At 46.4% G+C, this 17,979-nt stretch overlaps 7 protein-coding genes across 7 annotated transcripts; 3 read left to right on the top strand and 4 right to left on the bottom strand.

Annotated features, from left to right (window-relative positions):
- Positions 1 to 89: 89 nt before the first annotated feature.
- F4812DRAFT_462133 (uncharacterized protein) lies at positions 90 to 473 on the top strand (the record flags this gene model as incomplete). Its single annotated transcript, XM_047937987.1, has 1 exon — positions 90 to 473. One exon carries the CDS (start codon positions 90 to 92, stop codon positions 471 to 473), a length of 384 nt encoding a protein of 127 aa, XP_047787123.1.
- Positions 474 to 1,343: 870 nt separating this feature from the next.
- F4812DRAFT_139612 (uncharacterized protein) lies at positions 1,344 to 2,828 on the bottom strand. Its single transcript, XM_047929618.1, has 7 exons — positions 2,440 to 2,828; positions 2,206 to 2,385; positions 2,109 to 2,141; positions 1,998 to 2,057; positions 1,887 to 1,937; positions 1,762 to 1,815; positions 1,344 to 1,699 (listed from the first exon to the last, which is right to left on the bottom strand). The coding sequence occupies exons 2-7, from the start codon at positions 2,306 to 2,308 to the stop codon at positions 1,638 to 1,640; spliced, it is 363 nt and encodes a 120-aa protein (XP_047787124.1). The 5' UTR covers positions 2,309 to 2,385; positions 2,440 to 2,828; the 3' UTR covers positions 1,344 to 1,637.
- A 2,487-nt stretch (positions 2,829 to 5,315) lies between these two features.
- On the top strand, positions 5,316 to 6,315 carry F4812DRAFT_462135 (putative short-chain dehydrogenase/oxidoreductase; the record flags this gene model as incomplete). The annotated part of the gene is made up of 3 exons (XM_047937988.1): positions 5,316 to 5,766; positions 5,862 to 6,129; positions 6,213 to 6,315. The coding sequence occupies 3 exons, from the start codon at positions 5,316 to 5,318 to the stop codon at positions 6,313 to 6,315; spliced, it is 822 nt and encodes a 273-aa protein (XP_047787125.1).
- Positions 6,316 to 6,544: 229 nt separating this feature from the next.
- On the bottom strand, positions 6,545 to 7,514 carry F4812DRAFT_462136 (alpha/beta-hydrolase; the record flags this gene model as incomplete). Its single annotated transcript, XM_047937989.1, has 3 exons — positions 6,545 to 6,607; positions 6,695 to 7,170; positions 7,253 to 7,514. 3 exons carry the CDS (start codon positions 7,512 to 7,514, stop codon positions 6,545 to 6,547), a joined length of 801 nt encoding a protein of 266 aa, XP_047787126.1.
- A 490-nt stretch (positions 7,515 to 8,004) lies between these two features.
- F4812DRAFT_139738 (glycoside hydrolase family 5 protein) lies at positions 8,005 to 10,373 on the bottom strand. The gene is made up of 6 exons (XM_047929619.1): positions 9,761 to 10,373; positions 9,528 to 9,701; positions 8,899 to 9,473; positions 8,332 to 8,797; positions 8,164 to 8,272; positions 8,005 to 8,089 (listed from the first exon to the last, which is right to left on the bottom strand). Exons 1-4 carry the CDS (start codon positions 10,196 to 10,198, stop codon positions 8,548 to 8,550), a joined length of 1,437 nt encoding a protein of 478 aa, XP_047787127.1. The 5' UTR covers positions 10,199 to 10,373; the 3' UTR covers positions 8,005 to 8,089; positions 8,164 to 8,272; positions 8,332 to 8,547.
- Positions 10,363 to 12,973, bottom strand: F4812DRAFT_440437 (uncharacterized protein). Its single transcript, XM_047935151.1, has one exon. It carries the CDS (start codon positions 12,318 to 12,320, stop codon positions 10,971 to 10,973), a length of 1,350 nt encoding a protein of 449 aa, XP_047787128.1. The 5' UTR covers positions 12,321 to 12,973; the 3' UTR covers positions 10,363 to 10,970.
- A 1,005-nt stretch (positions 12,974 to 13,978) lies between these two features.
- Positions 13,979 to 16,295, top strand: F4812DRAFT_139781 (uncharacterized protein). Its single transcript, XM_047929620.1, has 3 exons — positions 13,979 to 14,522; positions 14,741 to 15,665; positions 15,736 to 16,295. The coding sequence occupies exons 1-3, from the start codon at positions 14,431 to 14,433 to the stop codon at positions 16,090 to 16,092; spliced, it is 1,374 nt and encodes a 457-aa protein (XP_047787129.1). The 5' UTR covers positions 13,979 to 14,430; the 3' UTR covers positions 16,093 to 16,295.
- Positions 16,296 to 17,979: the final 1,684 nt, after the last annotated feature.

The following is a 17,979-nucleotide window of genomic DNA, read 5'->3' on the forward strand; positions in this document are numbered from 1 at the left end:
AAGGCAAAAAGAAAGGTCAACGAAGCCACAGTTTGAGATATCGGAACTTGCTTAAAAGGCGAAGTAGTTGGAAATCCAAAATCGTCACGATGCCGAGTTTGATCGAAAAGATCCAAGCTAAGCTTGAGCTATTTCGGCTCGAGAAGCGGTACACGCGCAACCGCCATCGTCGCTCGGCTTTCATCAGCAACGCCATCTACGTTGATGGCGAATACATATACCAGACCCCGAACACTACCGGATCATCTACCAATAGCTCTTCCACCGCCGCTTCGTCTCCAGTCGAAGAGCCCAGTAGACGTCATAGTGCTGTTGTCGAAGAGCCGAGAAGCCGTTACAACACCGATCCGCAGACGCCAGCGCAGAAGAAGCGATTAAACCGATTCTCAACAATGCCGGGATTTGGCTCCTCATCGAAGCGCAGCTCTAGGGACTGGAAACCAGATGTCGTCGACGTGAGCGAGGTACGGTGAACGAACGATGAGACGCTCATCGGGAAGCGAATGATAGATGAAATCATATTATGCTGGTGTACATGGTGTCACGAGCTAACTAGGAGTTGTTTTGTATTTGAATATACCAACTTTGCAGGTGGGGTTTTTAAGTATTGCTATGAAGCACCGAGGAGTTTAACGATAAACCTTGTGGTCGGTCTTCCGGCTGTGTCGCCAAGCGGCACCATCATAGAAATATTCTGATCGTGCGAAGGCCTTTGGATTCGGCATTACGACACGGTTTTTAAATGTATATATTTGCTCTTATGACGAAGGAGAAGAAAAGATCCAGTTGTATATCAAAACATGCTAGGTACCTACCTAGGCAAACATTGGTTGTTTAATCCTCCTGACTCAGTTTTTAATCCATCCCCTCGCTTTCTTTCTCAGACACGTCGTACGACGGGTCTACTTTATATGGTTCTTGACGGTATTCAGACTTATATGTAAAGAGATGACGTTATAGGTTCCCTATTCCCGTGTCGAAAGGATCATCAGGGTACTTCCGAATGGCAACCCAACCGAGTAGGAGCCGACATCTGATTGGGCCCGACTAGAAGCTTTTTCATCCTCCATGCCGCATGCCCTTATTAGCTAGCACCATTTCAGCCTTCCTACATGCCGTAACGCCTTTAATCTATTTGAAGAGAGGGCAATTATGATATCAACTTAGTTAGAAGCTAAAGTCCCCCCCTCTGTCGACTATATAGGGAGCATGGTGACAACAATGTACATTGTCTACTCGGCTCATATTCTTCTACATCTCATTGTTAAGGCTTTATTGTAGCTGAATTAATGGTCTTTGACGCGGGAATAGGTTCACTACGGGTCCTAACTGCCTCATAGCTTTTATATAGGTACCTACTAACCTAACCTCACGTCCACTATGGTTCGGACTCGATAGCGTAATTTAATTTCTAGTGCTTCGATGTCTGTCAATACCACATCTGCGAACCTGCATAGCAACTTGAGAGGAACACCGAGAACCTAACCGTATAACACTAGCTATATTAATATAATCCAACCTGTGGTAAAATCTATCCTGAAAACCAGTCCAAGTCGAGCGGTGTCCTCGATGATATTCCTCCTACATTGTCTTCCCCCAGCCCACAGATTGCCTAGTATCTTTGCTTCATCTAGTATCTAAGCATCGGTCTCGTTCGACGCAGAGCGAAATCCGAATTTTCCTCGTCTTAAGTGTGGAGCTGTGAGTTAAGCTATGTTAATATCCGCTTCGATGAAACCTTCAGATTCAAGTTTAACTTACCGGCGGACAGTTTCTCGGTTGCAACTTCAGAGAAGTTTCCATTCCTACGTGTGACTATTCAAACCCGCATTAGTTAGTTACTGAAATTTATCTCAGATATTCAAAGCTATATCGCGGATACATACCAAGAGAGCCAACCGCAGTTTCGTCCGTGGAATTCGCGCTCCTGGGGATCCCTATTATTCCGGCTTAGCATAGATGTCTCCTAATACTAGACAAGCTGCGGTTATACGTACCTAAAAACCTGGCTGGAGTCTCCGTCTCGTTTGACCTACTTCCAACTCTAACTCGAGGCACTACATATTGTTAAACACGGCTTGCGCTATATGTCATAAAAGTCATCATACCAAGCTCTAGTGCTCGCGCTGCGATATGAGCGGCTGCATGGTGAGTTAGTAAGTGTTTCTCAATAGGTGGATATGAAAATCAGAATATAAAACATACAGTCAGCCGAAACAACTCGGCTCTCATTTCTGAATGCTGGCGTACTCGTCACGAGAGAGCCGGCCGAAGCTAAGAGGAATACGATTGCGCCAAAGTTCTTCATGATGCTACAACTGCACAATGACAGGAAACTGGGTTGGATATTGGGCTTCCGGGACTACCTGGTCCAAGTAAAAGGAACTAGGAATCTCAGTTAGCAATAGTAAGAGAAACAAACCGCATTACCAAACTTACATTAGGCTGGTTTCTACCTACACGAAGAGGCAGGATAGGAGTGAGAATAGAATACGTTGGAAGCTGTATGAAGATAGTTGGTCAAGGAGGGCTACGAGAAGACGATATATATGCTCGATAGGGAGTGTCGGAACTGACTGGGTAAAGGATGTACAACCCACACGAACATATTGCGATCGCCCGTCCCCTCAGTATGTCCAATGCGGTCATTAGGATGGAAGATTCCGGTATTCAAACAAACCAGACCCTCTTATTAAGAGAATACCGGGTCGCCTAGCCTTCGTTGACTTGGCTCCGCAGAAAGTCGTCAAATGCTGGCGTACCTACTACCAATTCGTTAAGTACAAGCACCATTATCTTTCAACCACAGTTTTTTACGCATTTCCAATAGTAATAAAATAAACAAAAATAATATTATAAACTTCAAGTCCTATATAATAGTATTGGTTTGGATTTTACATATCTCAAATTTAGTGAGAGGTATTTTGAGGTGATAGTGTGAGAATGCGCCCCCTTTTTTGACGCCTTTCTGGCCCCGATGAACCGGTTCGAGGCCAACCGCATACCTACCTAGACCTAGGTAGCTTATCGCCGTGTCTCTTTTCTCAAAACCATATGCATACCTGGTATCGCAGATACTTTTGCGAGAGCTTACCGTATTCTCTATGATAGTGTACCTGACTAAGTTAGACGAGCTCGACGCCGCGCCGGCCGCGGTAAACGCCTCGCGGTGCGAGCCCTAGGCGCTCGACTTCGCCGTGGACAAGTTAAATCTACCTAGGTAGCTCATTGGCTTATGGTGGTTGCACATCAAACGGTCCGATCCACAGGTCGGAAAATCCGAATACCCAACGGTCAGTGATGCACAGCATATGGAAACAGAAGGGGTGGAGCTGCGACATGATCGGCCGGCTTATCATCGCCGATCACCCTCACTACATATCGCTCTCAACCTCTCGCTACCTCCCAACCCCTATTTCACAAGATTATAATCCTCCAATCAGAGAACTTTGACCTAAACAAAGCACAAGGCTGGAAAAATGGTTCTTGTTAGGAATGGGCCGTGATTGGGCAATTGGCGGTAAGAACTTCGCTTACTTGGATCGTCGTTCGAGGGACACAACAAACACAGCTAGCAAGTTACTAACAACTATCCATTTTCTGCTTCGTAGTGCGACCGACGCCTCAATCTTTAGATATCAAAGTCGCGATACTGACGCCTATCGGGTCGCATCTCAAAGGAAAGTCTCAGCCCTACGAAACCATGCTGATACATGAATAGACAAATAACCAGGGGCTGTGACGTCAGAGGCCGTGATTCTTTTTAATTTTGTGAAGAATGGTGGGACTCAAACATTTCTCTGCAAAAGGGGTTATGTTCCTCGACAGATCAGCAACATCTTGAACCCAACCCCCCCCCCCCCCCCCATTTTCCTTACGCAGTAATACATATGAATATTTATCAAAAGTATCGAAGGTTCATGCTATATAAATTGCATGTACGAAGGCCAAAAGTCTTGCACATGCCAAGCTTTTAGTCGCGGGAACATAACGTACACAATTATAATAGCACTATATTGGCTTAGCACTAGTTTTGGGGGCGGATAGTGGCTTGTACGCTAAACTTTAGGGAGCTTACCATTATAGCTACAGGGGAGTTAGCTACTATTGGTAGATCTGACACCGTATAGCCTTTTTTATTGACACATACCTAAGTGGGTAGCTTACCTAAGCTACGATGTGCAAGACTTTTGGCCCGGACCTTCGTATTAATTCCTTCCATCTTCCATGGTTCCGCCCCCTCAACCGCCCTTAGGTAAGTATTCCAAGGTTGACGAGTTTCCAATAGAATGAAAACACATCACCCATGCAGACTACGCGATTGCGTGCTTCAAACGGGAGTCCAACTTGTAAGACTAAGCGAAGTATAGTGTTGACTACCTACCTACTATGTATGCGAAAAGGCCATAATCTTGTCAATACCTAAGGTATCTATGGACTGCAAAAGGCTGCCCTTAGTGAGAGGAGGGGATAAAAGAGGGGGGGCAAAAGAGGGGGGGCTATCCGGATCTACGAAGACTTGGGTGAATTTAAACACGGCCAGTGTAGGTTAACAGGACTCATATCAGATTCCCAACATGGCCAGTGCCCGGGCTGCTTGGTGGTGGACGCTGAAAATGACATATGAATTGCCGTACAACTCACCGCAGGCTGTTATGAGGCCCCTTTCAGCTTCTGTTAAAGCGAACGGGCACCCCCACGATTATATTACTATTTCATCACTCGGTTAGGCAGTTGATACAGTTATCCTTTACTTGAACTTCTTTCCTAATCCATTGCGCGCTCTCGACTATATGCATACGTCTTTAATATGTCTTGATACATTCATCCCTCGAGCACAGCACGAGGTAGACCAGAGGAATTCTACCGATCGGAGTTTAAGGATGAAAATAACAATTACCTACCTGTAGGTAAGTTCCGGCACAAGTGCTCGCTCAACACACCCTGTAGATCTCTTCGATGTTTCAAATAGCCTTCGGCATGATCGTCTTACAACTTCTATTTGATTCTCATGATATTTTGGTGTTACGTCGTCGAGTTGAGCGCCGAATGGCACGTACGGAGATACAATAAAGCCGTGACGACGACAAAGTTTTGTCGCACTCGGAAACTAAGGAGATGTGGTCCAAGTGCGGGGCCCTTTTATCTCCATACTCCGAAGGCGAAGTGTAGCATCCCCGATTCTCGAGAGAGGTCATCGTTGGCAAAACGAAACACATAAAAGCTGTGTTACCAAGGTGACACAGCTGCTTATACCTAATGGAATAACATCAACTTGTATTACGGAAATACTCGTTCCCCACATCCTAGTCATAATGGCCCCGCTCTACAAGAAAACCCTCGTCGTTGGCGCGACGTCCGGCATTGGCGAGGCCCTTGCTGCAAAATTGCACGCCGAGGGAACTTCCGTCATCGTAACCGGCCGACGCCAGGATCGCCTAGACGCATTCGTCGAGAAGCATCCTGGGTCAGGCGGCGTGGCGGTTGACATCGCTAAGTTGCACGAAATCCCGTCTTTCGTCTCCTCTGTTACGCAGCAGCATCCGGATATAGACAGCGTAGTTCTCAACGCTGGCATCCAACGTCCTTTCAACTTCTCCAAGCCCGAAACGGTAGACCTGTCTATATTCACCGAGGAATTCAATACCAACTATGTGTCTTTTGTGCACCTAGTAAAGGCATTTCTGCCACATTTGCAGCGTGTCTCCAGGGATACCGAGGCGCATTTGGTATTCGTAAACGCTTCACTGGCGCTTGTACCGACATGTAAGTTGACGTGATGTTCTTACTTATTTTAACCCCCATACGTGGCTTATAAGTTCGTCTCCTCAACGATTAGGTACTTACCTTTACCGCTTTAGTGACTCGTACGCCTGGTTATAACGCTAGCAAGGCAGCACTTCACTCCTTCGTTGTGAATGTGCGACAACAGATTAAGGACGCGGGATATAATATTCGCTTCGTCGAAGTGTTCCCTCCTGCAGTGCAAACAGAGCTTCATGACACAAAACACCAACCAGACATGATAAACGGCCACGAGATAGGTATGCCACTGGGCCCTTACATCGAGCGAATGTACGAGGGCCTGCGGAAAGGCGACGAGCAGTTTGCCATTGGACACGCAGAAGAGTACGTAAATTTCATGTTTTCACTTCATAGTTTATATAAATTGTCCTTTAGATACACGGTACTATGTTGCTAACTAGTTTTAGGTGGCTCAAAGAGGGCGGTTTTGAGGCTACTCGAACAATACTATTTGAGCAAGGTAATGCCACCATCAAGGAGGCTCTAGCAAAATATGTCAAGAGCACATGAGAAGTAGGCACTATCATACTTCTATCTATGCGTTACTATGTAGGTAGTCTATCAAACAAAACCTGTATCTGCGTACGGGTAGAAAATGGCGACACTCTTAAGTTCTACATGCCTCCATGCAAGAATCCCCTCGTAGCGCCGGCCTCTGAGATCAAATTCAGACGTTTAGTTGCGGTGTATGTTTAATGGATAATAAACAGCAATCTGATGTGTTATTAGGAATCGCCAGTCAGAACCCGAGTGGATCCAACCGATCTGCTGCGGCGCGGACCTTTGCCGTGATGTCGTCAAGCTATGAAGGAAATAAATTAGTTCATCTGACACGCCCTCGTTTGTGAAGAAAGCTAAGTAGGGGTTTAAACGCTGGCCATGGACTTACGTTATCAAAATCAAAGATGGAAAAGTGGTGACCTTCTATATCTATGATTTCTTTCATGAAATTGCCGTGTTCCTCGTTGTAGTTCGCCCAGCCTAGAAGTCGATCCTCGCGCGCGAAGTCTACGAAGCTCTTGGAAGGGTCTCGGTTGAACCACTCCTTTGCTCGTAAAAGGATGGTTGGTGGTACTTGTAGACCATCTTCCCAACGTGGCAGTTCCCAAACTGACACCATCATCCGAGCGTGCGTCATATTCACGTTGACCTTGTCTTTTAGCTTCATGGCCTCCGACTCCTGAGCCGATAGTATGACGGGTTCGCGAGGAAGGCGCGCCCGCATCTCCGGTGAGAAGTTTGGGCAGATGCTGTCGATGAAGACCATGCCTTTGACCCGGAACTTTGCTCCTGTACCACCGTCACGCCTCGCCACAGCGATTCGATGTGCCATCTCGAGGGTTAAGAGACCCCCCAATGACCAACCTGAGGTCTGTGTTAGCATATGGGCGTATTGGTATATCGATATATCGTCATATTGCAATTTCGTAAATAGGTGCATACGTACCTCCGAGGAGGATATCGCCGCCCTCGGGAATCGCTTTAGAAAGGAGCCCGACATAATAGGCAGCCATCTGCGGAATGCCGCCTTCCCACCAACCACCGTCGTGGAGCCTAGCGTTTGCGAGACCCCATAACGGACGGCCAATTTGGTTAAGTAGGTGGTAGTTAAAGCTGGTACCGCCGCCGTCGTGAATCAGGATTAGCGGGGCACGGGGGAGCGCCGGTCCCTCGTAAATCAGCGCCGGGTTCGGAAGGTAGTCGTGCATGGAAAGGGAATAGAAAAGGATGATGATGATGACGACGATGACGACGACAATGATGATAGCTTCAACTAAGTTCAATTTTATGCGAAACGAACAAGCGTGTGTCTAACCGTACCTAATTTAATAACGTAACCGACTTTGGTTGATGGTTGATTTGTCTGTCCGTCACCGTCACCGTCACCGGCCCGACTGGTCGACCAAATGCGAAGCTCGATTGAGTTTATTTTCCAATTCTATTCCTTACCTCGTTAGGCACTTGATTCCTTCGTATTAATTTCTCTATTGAGGTTCGCATCTCAAGTGTTGGTTTGCGTGAGGAACTTCGGGGTGGATTCGGTTTAAATGTAAGACGGACGAGAAAGTTCGGTTTTTGTTGTTGTTGAATGAAGATAGTGGGGTTGATTAACGCCTAAGTTAGTACCTAAAGTTAGGACCGTTGTGGCTTACCTACCCAAACAGAAGGATCACCGCAACTCAACTGGCACGGCAGGAACCCTTATGCAGCTTGAGCGGGCCTCGAGGTAAGTTCTTCACATGTACGCGCTAAAACAAATGCCCAATGGAACCGTAGGAGGTACCTATCATGCAGTGTTACCATTAGGTACCTAATATCCGGTCGCAATTATTAGGTACCTGTTAAATGCATACCTACCTGGTAGGTATTAAAGATTTCTCTCCCCTAGGTACCTATATGTAAGTACCTATTCCTCATAGGTTATAGCCGTTGGATACTCCGGTATTTTATTGGAAGATTCGTGGGGCTTATCTCCGTTAGTTACTATAACCTGAGATCTTACTTTTTTAAATCTTTATTTCATACCACCAAGGTAGACACCAGTCAGAGTTCACGCGGGCCGGTTGGGAAGCACCCGATCACGTACCTAGAGCTTGCCTGGATTTGATGCGTAGACAGTAGAGATGTCAGCTCCAAACGATGAGATTGCATAGTAAGTATTCGTTGGGAATCGGTTGTGCTATCCAGAAATTCGCTCTTATTTAAGATCTAAGTGCCGAAACCACATATTCATCCGGTCCTCTATTCCAAGACAGATACAGACACCACAAGTATTGCGACGATGAGCCACAGCGGTACATCGAACAAAGCTGAAGCACGCATGGCTGCCATTCTCGTCCCTCGAGATTTTTCGCCGCCATTAGCGGTATGCGGAGAAATGTTATTTTCTGAGTTCTGGTCGATTGTAAATGTTCGCTTTGCTGCAGGCGCCAAGGCGTTGTTGGCAAAATCCGGGGACCTCCAGTCCGACCAATCGTGTGTCAATAGGCCCCTAATGGATTAATTTTCAAATCAGCGCCTCAGAACCTTGAAAAAACAATGCTAAATCATGTTATATATATCTAGACCAAGTAGAGAGGTTACAAAACTCACCAGCTTTCATCCTGATCTTGAGTCCCCTCACGAATGTAGTAACTCCCCCCTATTTCCCAGATCATCCAGCCGGCGTTCGCCGAAGGCACATAATCTAGTAGGCATGATATATAAGGATCTTGCTTCGCTTCGTTGTTCTGCAGAAGACCAAACTCTGTCAAGACGACCGGAAACCGATTTTTAGCTTCGTCTGTTAAGGCCTTGAAGCCGGCGTTAAATAATTTGGCTTCAACAGCGGTACAATTGCTGGGTCCGGACCCAAAAATGTTATCGTACGCATGTAGCTCAAGGACTAATTTGTTCGCGAAGCCTGAGAAATCGTCTTGGTTGAAAGTGGCTGAACCAGGCGTGAGTGCTGTTCCGTTAACTATAGGGCTTAGATCCTGATCCGAATTTAATCCCGAGAGGAATATCAAGACGTCTCCGTTGGCTCTGTGAATAGCGCTTGAGCCCTGTTTAACGTAAGTATACCAGCGTTCCCAACTGTAGGCACTACTGGCAAATGTGACGTTATTCAGGGGTATGCGAAGCTCGTTCCTTAGAGACATCGACGTGAGGCTTGGCCATGATTTCCCCTAGCTCATGTCAGCGAAATAATTCATCACGACCTTGGAGGAAGATACACGGACATGTGTTGCCATAAAAGATAAGCCTCGCGTCCAGTTGTCGATGTTGAAGAATTCATCACCCCACCAAGAGTTCCCGTCAAGGGGGCTGCAGCACCAGCCTGCTTTTGAGATATGATTGTCTAAATGGACATAGATCTCCTGCTTTGCACATTCAGCTGCAATAGCGTCATAAACCTTTGATCACGTTATTAGCCTCGGGAATTTGACGTGATCGTTCGTCACTGATGGCTAACCTGTAACCGCGTGGTTTTTTCACTGAAAGATGGGTTATTGGTAATGATTTTATGGTACACTACCCTTCCACTATCCTGTCCCAAGACGTCGGTCAAGGCTTTCTGGATTGTTATATCGGTCTCTCCATTATCATAATATTGATCTATCATCTCGGTGGCATATGTGAGTCGGATAGTGTTCATGCCCAGGCTTTTGATCTTGGAAACGATTGATTGAATGGATTGATACTGTAAACCTTCAGGAATCATAGTGTCCAGCGACCCCGGCCAATTCACGCCGACGTAGGTGACGGTGGAGCCGGCGGCATCATGAATCCAGCGGCCCGAAGTAAGGAAAGGTCCGTTCGGCCAGGTGGCGCGCGGAATATTCGACGAAGCAAAGACGCCATTAATAGCTAGACAGACAGGTAGCCAGTACCGCCATACGCAATTTGCCATTTTTATCTTGTTAGGGAAAGAAAGAAAAAACGAATGCTGATGAAGTTGGAATTGAAAAGTTCCAGACCATGGATTTTTTTATTTATTTAACTATCATAGCCGCAACACGAGCTTTCTACTATGTACCTACCTAGCTGGAGCATGATTGTTTCATCTGTACTCGTTTCGTATTGAGAACCAAAGAAAAAGGTGGCTACCTCCTACGGTTGTTAAAGCCGATCGTTTTCAACCCCTATTTTTATTGGCTGGCAATTCCCGATCTGTAGTGGGGATTGGCATAAATGGATGATATATTGTACATTGGGGCGCGAGTTAGGTTTTCTCGCTGACCCGCGCATCGTATTTTACTCTCCCTCATATCCCCAGAGGTAGACGCAAAGCTTTCATGTTCGCAGCATGTTGCTGAGTCTTTCATTCCCGCAAGCGAAGATATCTTGTCTTAATTTCTCGCCGATATTGCCATCGACCAGATATGAAGCTCGGCAGAAAATTCAATCGGTACGAATATGTGCCGACGCCAACTTCATCGATATTCTCTGTTGGTAGTCGATGCTACCCGTTTATCCATAGCCATGTACCCTACACGAGATGCCGATTAGGTCCTCTGAAGTAGGTCCTCTGAAGGAAGGTCTTGATAGCCAAGGCTAGGCTCAACTTCCTATCAGAGGAGGTCCCTTGTTCAACCCCAATCTTGCTGATCGAGAAACTACGTAAATCGCAAGCCTCGGGGCAAGAAACCCAGTTTCTAATCTAGACTAGGTTTTGATTGAACTCATGGCGGCCATTCCATATCGAAGTTAAGCATGTCCGGAACCTCATCTGCTGCAGAGAATGTTGTGACATAGTCCAGTTGTGAGATGGTCGAAGGGTCTGTTTCTGGCATATATTCTTGTCTAGAATCCTTTGCGCCTCTTGGTAATACCTCCGTGGATTCATCTGTGATAAAATGCGAGTTGCGTTCTTCCATAACGCCACCTAGGGATGTATCAACTCTATTTTGCAGACTTGACGCACAACTAAAGGTATTTATCGCATATGAATCTTCGTCTCGGCATGTTTCGATTTGCAGATCGTGTCTGTCGGTTCCCAATGGATCATCGATCCTGCTCCGTTTGTTTGCTGCTCTCTGGGAGCTGGATTGCATCGCTATTCCCGAGTCTAGCGTTGGTGATGAACGGAGACTATGAGTAGCGCTAGCTGGTTCGAGGGCCCTAGCATTATCGCTCGTCCATTGATCGATGATAAGTTGCAACCCTTCTCCGAGCACCTCCTTCTTAAAGGTATCAAGATCCCTTTCTTCTCGAGGGAGATTCCAGGTCACGACTCCTCTCGCTTCCAGAAACTCGGTTAAGAGAGCCGGCCCTCGGGCCGTCATGAAATCCTGGAAAACGCATAAATCGTCGGAGAGCTCTCGATCACGGTAGGGTGTCCTTGGACGCGGGTGTGGGGAGAAAATTATGTCAAAGACCGCAAACCATTGTTGCTCCTCCGGCATCTTAGATGACACCCTCTGGCTCAGTTCCCTTTTCTGCTTCTCTGAGATGCCTTCCATTATGATAGAAGGTCGAGGCGTACAGCTTCTTAATCCAATATGCAAATCCCGCTCGTCTTCATCCTTGAACGTATCGTTGCAAATTGGACAATGTATTGGCTTGCGGTGACATCGTGTGACGTGCTGTTTAACATCGCGAACTCTAGCCAAAAAGTATCTATAACAGTCCCTATAACGGACCGGATCTTTCTTGGCGTACGGGCAGGCTAGCCACAGCCGACGGTCCTGTGCTCGTCGTTTTGTAAAACTCCTCTGGCTCTGCTTTTCCCCAGTATTCGTCGGGGCATAGTCCGATAAGCGGCTTCGTTTACGCGGTCCGTCATTGTCACGCTCAAGTTCACCTAGTTCAAATGGTGTTTCAGTGCTGTCGATTGCTACAGCGCTCTCATCCTGCTGACGCCCCCACGGGCCCTTATATGCTGCCATGACCACCTGTAGGAACGAGCTCTTCCACTCGAATAACGGGTGTTCTTCTTCAATTGGCGGTGTATCCGCGGAACAGATCGAATTTGTTGTTTCGGAATCGTCAGCTTCCCATAGAAATGTAGTGTCATATCCAGACCGTCCCATCGTCTTGTGAACGAGGAAAACTTGACAAAGCGCTTCTCACCAAGACGGTGCCATGGTTTACGAGGCAGCAACACCTTCTATACGAGGAGATGCGCAAAATAGTAGTTTAGTTCACTATGATTCGTCCTACACGATCCCGTAGTGGACAATATCGGCTTTTGTGGCGACAAAGTTCGCGGAAACACCATCTCATACAGGTCTACGAATGGCTATTTTGCCTATGCGGCTCAGCATATATGAGGTACCTAATGCATGCAGAGCACTACAGTGCTCTTATGCAAGTTTGTTCTGGTGACCCGGATCTTGGCCCTCCGTTATTGGATGATATGTCGTTCACTCCGCATTAGCACGGTTGCCTTATACCGGGACCGACCGCGTCACACGTCCGTAGATTTGAGCCGCGTTCCATGATTTCGACGGAGATGTTGCCTTGAATTTATCTTCCCCGTATCTCTTCTTTTCCATTATCCCCCGTCCCGTCCCCAAATCCAAGTGACGGCGACGGCTTACTATGAGTTGCGGCCGTATCTAACTACCCCGAGCCTACCGTCATCTCTATAGGGAACGAGTTAGGAATTCAGGCCAATCGCAGCATGCTTCCTCCTTTAATTTCACAGCGATATTACATTTTGCTATCACCGGTAAGGTAAGCCAATATGAAGTAACCAAGCGATCGTAACGGACTTAGGGCCTTCAAGCATCTGTGTCTCGCATCTTCCTATCGTTCATGTAATGAATAAGCGCGTTATTAGCATACAGCTGTCTAGCTCACGCATTGAGTCTGCTGGGTGAACTTTATACGCCCCAAACCCGTGCCGGCAACGCTTAAAATCTCTCTTTCGTGATGGTGGAGTGCTAATTTTCTGTGGGATTTAATATAAATAGGAACTTTTTTCACCCATGGTTCTAAGAAAGCTATTTAGGAGTGGCACAAGCCGAGAGATTACGATTAATATAGAACTTTAATTAAGCAAACGAAAAAGTTTAGCTGTGACGGGTTTATTTGAGGGAACTTTATAGTTGCTAAGAGGTACCTAACCTAAGGTAGGTACCTACAAGTATAGAATATCTTCTTTACTTTTTTGTCAATTCGGAGCTATTTGCTATCGATAATAGCCTAGGTTGGGTATAATTATAGAACGTGTCTTTATCTTATCGACAGGCTCGAGTGGCGAAAGAGAAATTATCAAAAGTTCGGGTCACGTTCTCTCGGATAGCTATTACATTAGGTACCTAGGTAGTAAACAGCATGCGTTGAACAAATCGATGGGGGTTGCGGTATCTACAACTCGTGGTTGAATGATTGGCTCATAACCTCATACAACTAACTTATTACTGAAGTCCAATGACCCCAATGACATCAGAAGATGTATCCCGTTAGGTCCGAGTAAATGAAACTTGGGGGCCCTGTGTGACAATATGCGAGGCGCCCTGAAAGCTTATCTGGAATTTTTGGAGTGAAAATGCGGTACCAATGCGGTACCAATGCGATACATTGACCGGAAGCTTTGATCAGCTGCTATCTTTTGCTAGTATCCAGGTACCGGCATGTGTACTATGTACAATACAGGTAGGTTAGGTACTCCTTTATCGATCGCAGGGGTTTTAACAGGCAAGGTCAGGCCAAACAGACTAACCAAAACCACCTTTTGAAAATCCCGACCTTACTCACTACCTTACCTGCTTACCTACCTGGTACCTACCTTACTAACTACCTCCCTGTAACCTAAGCTTTACCAAACCCTTGAGCCTATCCCACTTTACATTTAGAGACCCTCGACTTTCTTCCTCCAGCTACCTGCCAGACTGCCAAACTACCTCATACATAATAATCAGCCCCCCCAAAAAGCCATCTCCGAAAGGTGTCATCGTCATCCAGATATCCAATCTATATCTCCAGGCCAAAACTGCGAGCTGGTCATCCCAGCCCAGGGGTAACTCAGCCGCTTTAGGGGTTTTACAATATTCTATTCTATCTTGATACTTAACGTCATTCCTTCGATAACCAAAGGGAAATCCTGGGATATCAAAGTCCTTGGAACCTATCCTTAAAATCGCATCCCACGACAGAATAGAGTATCCCGCCAAAAAAAAAAAAAAAAGTATCATCATGGCTACAGCTCCGCCCACCGCAAATATTGATGAGGACGTCCCTCAAAATGAAGGATCTAAATTGAAAACCTTTATCTCTATCCTTAGAAAGTAAGTTAGCATAAACTTGTTGAATGCTCTTATTCCTCTCCCCTTAAAAAAACCCCCAAGGGAAAATACAAACTCACCGCCACCGTTGGTATTGGTATCCATCCATGATCGGAGCCACCTGGAGATGCAACGACATGCGCACTTTGAACCAGTCCACTTCCAAATTCACGTCTGGTGATAGTAAAAAGTCATACTAACGTACTCTCTTCGTATCCTAGGTTCATAGGTGTTGCAGATCTTGCCGCAGTTCGATTCTCTCTTCCGTCCCAGCTCCTCGAGCCGACACCCAACCTGGAATACTGGAATTATCTCGACAGCCCCAACGCGTTTGCCGCAATAGGTACATCCGATGAACCTTTAGATCGTATGCTCGAAGTCCTACGTTTCTGGTTCACCAAAGACTTAAAATATGTTAAGGGAAAGCCGTGCAAACCGTATAATTCTTGTCTGGGAGAATTCTTCCGGTGCAACTGGGAAGCAGAAGATAATGCGCCACGAATCGATACCAAGAGTCTCTTAGCTACTAACGGCGGTAACGCTAGCAGTGCATCTTCGATCAAGTCATCCAAAGCTACCAGCGATCCACGAACGGCCTCTACCGTATCTGTCGCCCAGACTGCCGCCAATCCTTCGGGACCTACCGTCCGGATATCTTACTTAACTGAGCAGACCTCACATCACCCGCCCGTCAGCGCTTTCTACGTTAGCTGCCCTGAGAAAGGGTTACATGCAAAGGGGTTCGATCAGATCAGCGCCAAGTTCACCGGTACCACCATCAAAGTCTCTCCGGGCGAGCATAACCTGGGTATCTTCATTACTCTCGAGCGGAGGGACAACGAGACATATCAGTTAAAACATCCTGCTGCACATCTTGGAGGAATCTTCCGAGGTTCCTTGAGCGTCAGCGTCGGTGATTTTGCATATATTACGTGCCCTCAGACGAAGTTAAAAACAATTCTTCACTACATCGAGGATGGGTGGCTTGGCCGCGCGCAAAACAAGATGGAGGGTGTCATTTTCAAGTACGATCCGGATAAAGACGACAAAACACGCATTAAAGATGTCCCAGACTCGGATGTTGTGGCGAGACTAGGCGGTGCGTGGAAAGATAGAATTGTCTTTACCCTCGGTCCCAAACCTGTAGTAAGTAGCTTACAGCATATCTCGCATCCCCCACGATAAAACGTCCAGATGTTGACATTCTCTATCCTAGGAATCGCATCCCCCCGAAAAGCAAGTAACCATCATTGACCTTAACCCGCTCACCGTGGCTCCTAAGGTTATACCGCCGAAGGAGAAACAGGCGGAAAACGAGTCGTTAACGTTATGGGACGGCGTGACCCAGGCCATACTAGCGAAGCAATACTCAAAAGCTACTAATGTCAAAGTAGAACTTGAGGAAAGGCAGCGGGAGAAAGCCCGAGAACGTGAGCGCAAGAACGAGACATGGAAGCCGGTATTCTTCGACCAGGCCACGGACAAACGAGGGACCCCTGATCTCACAGAGAAAGGTCGCCAAGTCCTCGAAAGAGCGCAGAAGGGAGATTGGAGTTTAGAGGGAATCATCTAGAGTAGACGGCATCCTTCGGCATTAGAAACATAGCGACTGGGTAGGCCGTCAACGTTTTACACTACATAATAGTCCTTGGGTTACGATACAACATCACTTTTTTTTTGGATGGTTTCGCTCACATATATATGCGCATACATTTACCAAACCATAGGGATATAGCATAGCGGCTTTGGACAAAGCCGCAAGTGGAGTTCCGTGCATTCGCTCGATGTCTTCTTGTTTCTCGGGCAGACACAGTTCTGAAGTTCCAGCGGCGTTTAGGAGCATGTAGAAGGAAGCTGATAGATAGGTCTTCCCAAGTTTTTATCAAAACTCTACTATTTGGCCGGGGCATACTCAGCACGAACCCTCGTTTTATTTTATTTTTTTTACTTTTTTCATAACCGCACAGATCCTTAACAGCGTTTGAGCATACGTTAATCATTCATTATAGAGAGATTTATTTCTATTACGCCATTCAAATTTCTCGATTCCATTCATCCTTGAAACTCAATCGCTGTAGCTTAGGTATTTACCGTAACATTGGAGAACAGCGAGGAAATATGGAGAGGTCTAATACCTTGAGTTCGGATGAGTACAATAATACACATGTACCGTAATCTTCAGGATACACCTAGGGTTTTGTCATTGAGTTTTATGCCGTCTTATATACCTCCTAGCATTTATCAATGCGCCTCAGCCTTCATCATGCCTGCAACTTCGAGGTCCGCGGTAACCGTGACCTCACCCGCAATCGCTAAGTCCTCCATACCTCTAGCTCTTCTCGTATTAATGTCAAAGATACGGTCACAGAATTTTTAAGAATCACCAAGCTACTTACCGTTTTTGATAAGACATCTCGAATCTTCGTGAAGGCCCTGCCCTCGTAATTCCCAAGAAATGGCATCGCAGACTGGTTAAAGGCAGCAACGTGGTCAGTCCAAAAGAAAGCTCGGTTCAAAAAGCAGGACAGGTTCGTCAGACTCGGCTACCTCGGCAGCTGGCGACTCTGCCATGGCTTCTAGTGCTGCCTTGCTTGCGGAATACAACACGGTTATCGGCACGTATTCCTTGGCTGCCAAGCTGCTGCTACTAACAATGATGCCGGAACGGTACCACGTATAACGGTCCGAAGATGCAAGTTTAAAACTGGAGATAGATTTCTCTCTCGCCGTGTGGTTTCAGTTAAAGTTTCTCTTAGCAGCGATGAAGTTAGAGGTACATAGAGACGAAACCGGAATTCATATATAGACGAAACTTGCTTAATTCATTTGCTTGACGATGCCAAAAATTTAGGAAACCCGCATGGCCAACCACGGTACTTACAGTCTGTGGTATCCTTATAGGCGGAGATAGCAACGTCAACCCCTTTAGTTGGCATTGTTATACCTTTTGGCAGCGTAGCAGTTTCAAAGTTATCTCCCCAAACCCTTACATCTGTATTGCATTTCTAATTCGCTACCGCTAGGGTTATACGGTTCGATAAAACCAGGGCGAGTAGGTGACAAAGACTGATACTATTGAAGAAGCTTTCAACCTACCAATACCATGAGTGCTCGTGCACGCAGTGGCTCATCCAGATCCGACGTGCTTCACCTTTATAATTAGGATTCGCAATGATCCAACTATCCTTCGGTGGTAACCCGGTCAGTACCTAAGGTATATAGTATATACCTAATCGTTGAGAGGGGCGTTTTGAGAACTGACAGGTATTAGTGTATAAAGTATGAAGCATTCCTAATTTTTCCCCTTCAATTTTATAAAAGGTAAGTTACAGCATCGGCTTCGAGATATCAATATTGAAGTACGCCCACTTAGCAACCTCTATTGCCCGAAATAGTCAATTGCCTTTCTTTAATTTAATACGTGGTGATGGGGTAAGCAGGTCGCTCGGTTGACCATTAC

This window comes from Daldinia caldariorum, assembly GCF_022478825.1.
Source record: "Daldinia caldariorum strain CBS 122874 unplaced genomic scaffold F4812scaffold_17, whole genome shotgun sequence".
Lineage (NCBI taxonomy): Eukaryota > Fungi > Ascomycota > Sordariomycetes > Xylariales > Hypoxylaceae > Daldinia > Daldinia caldariorum.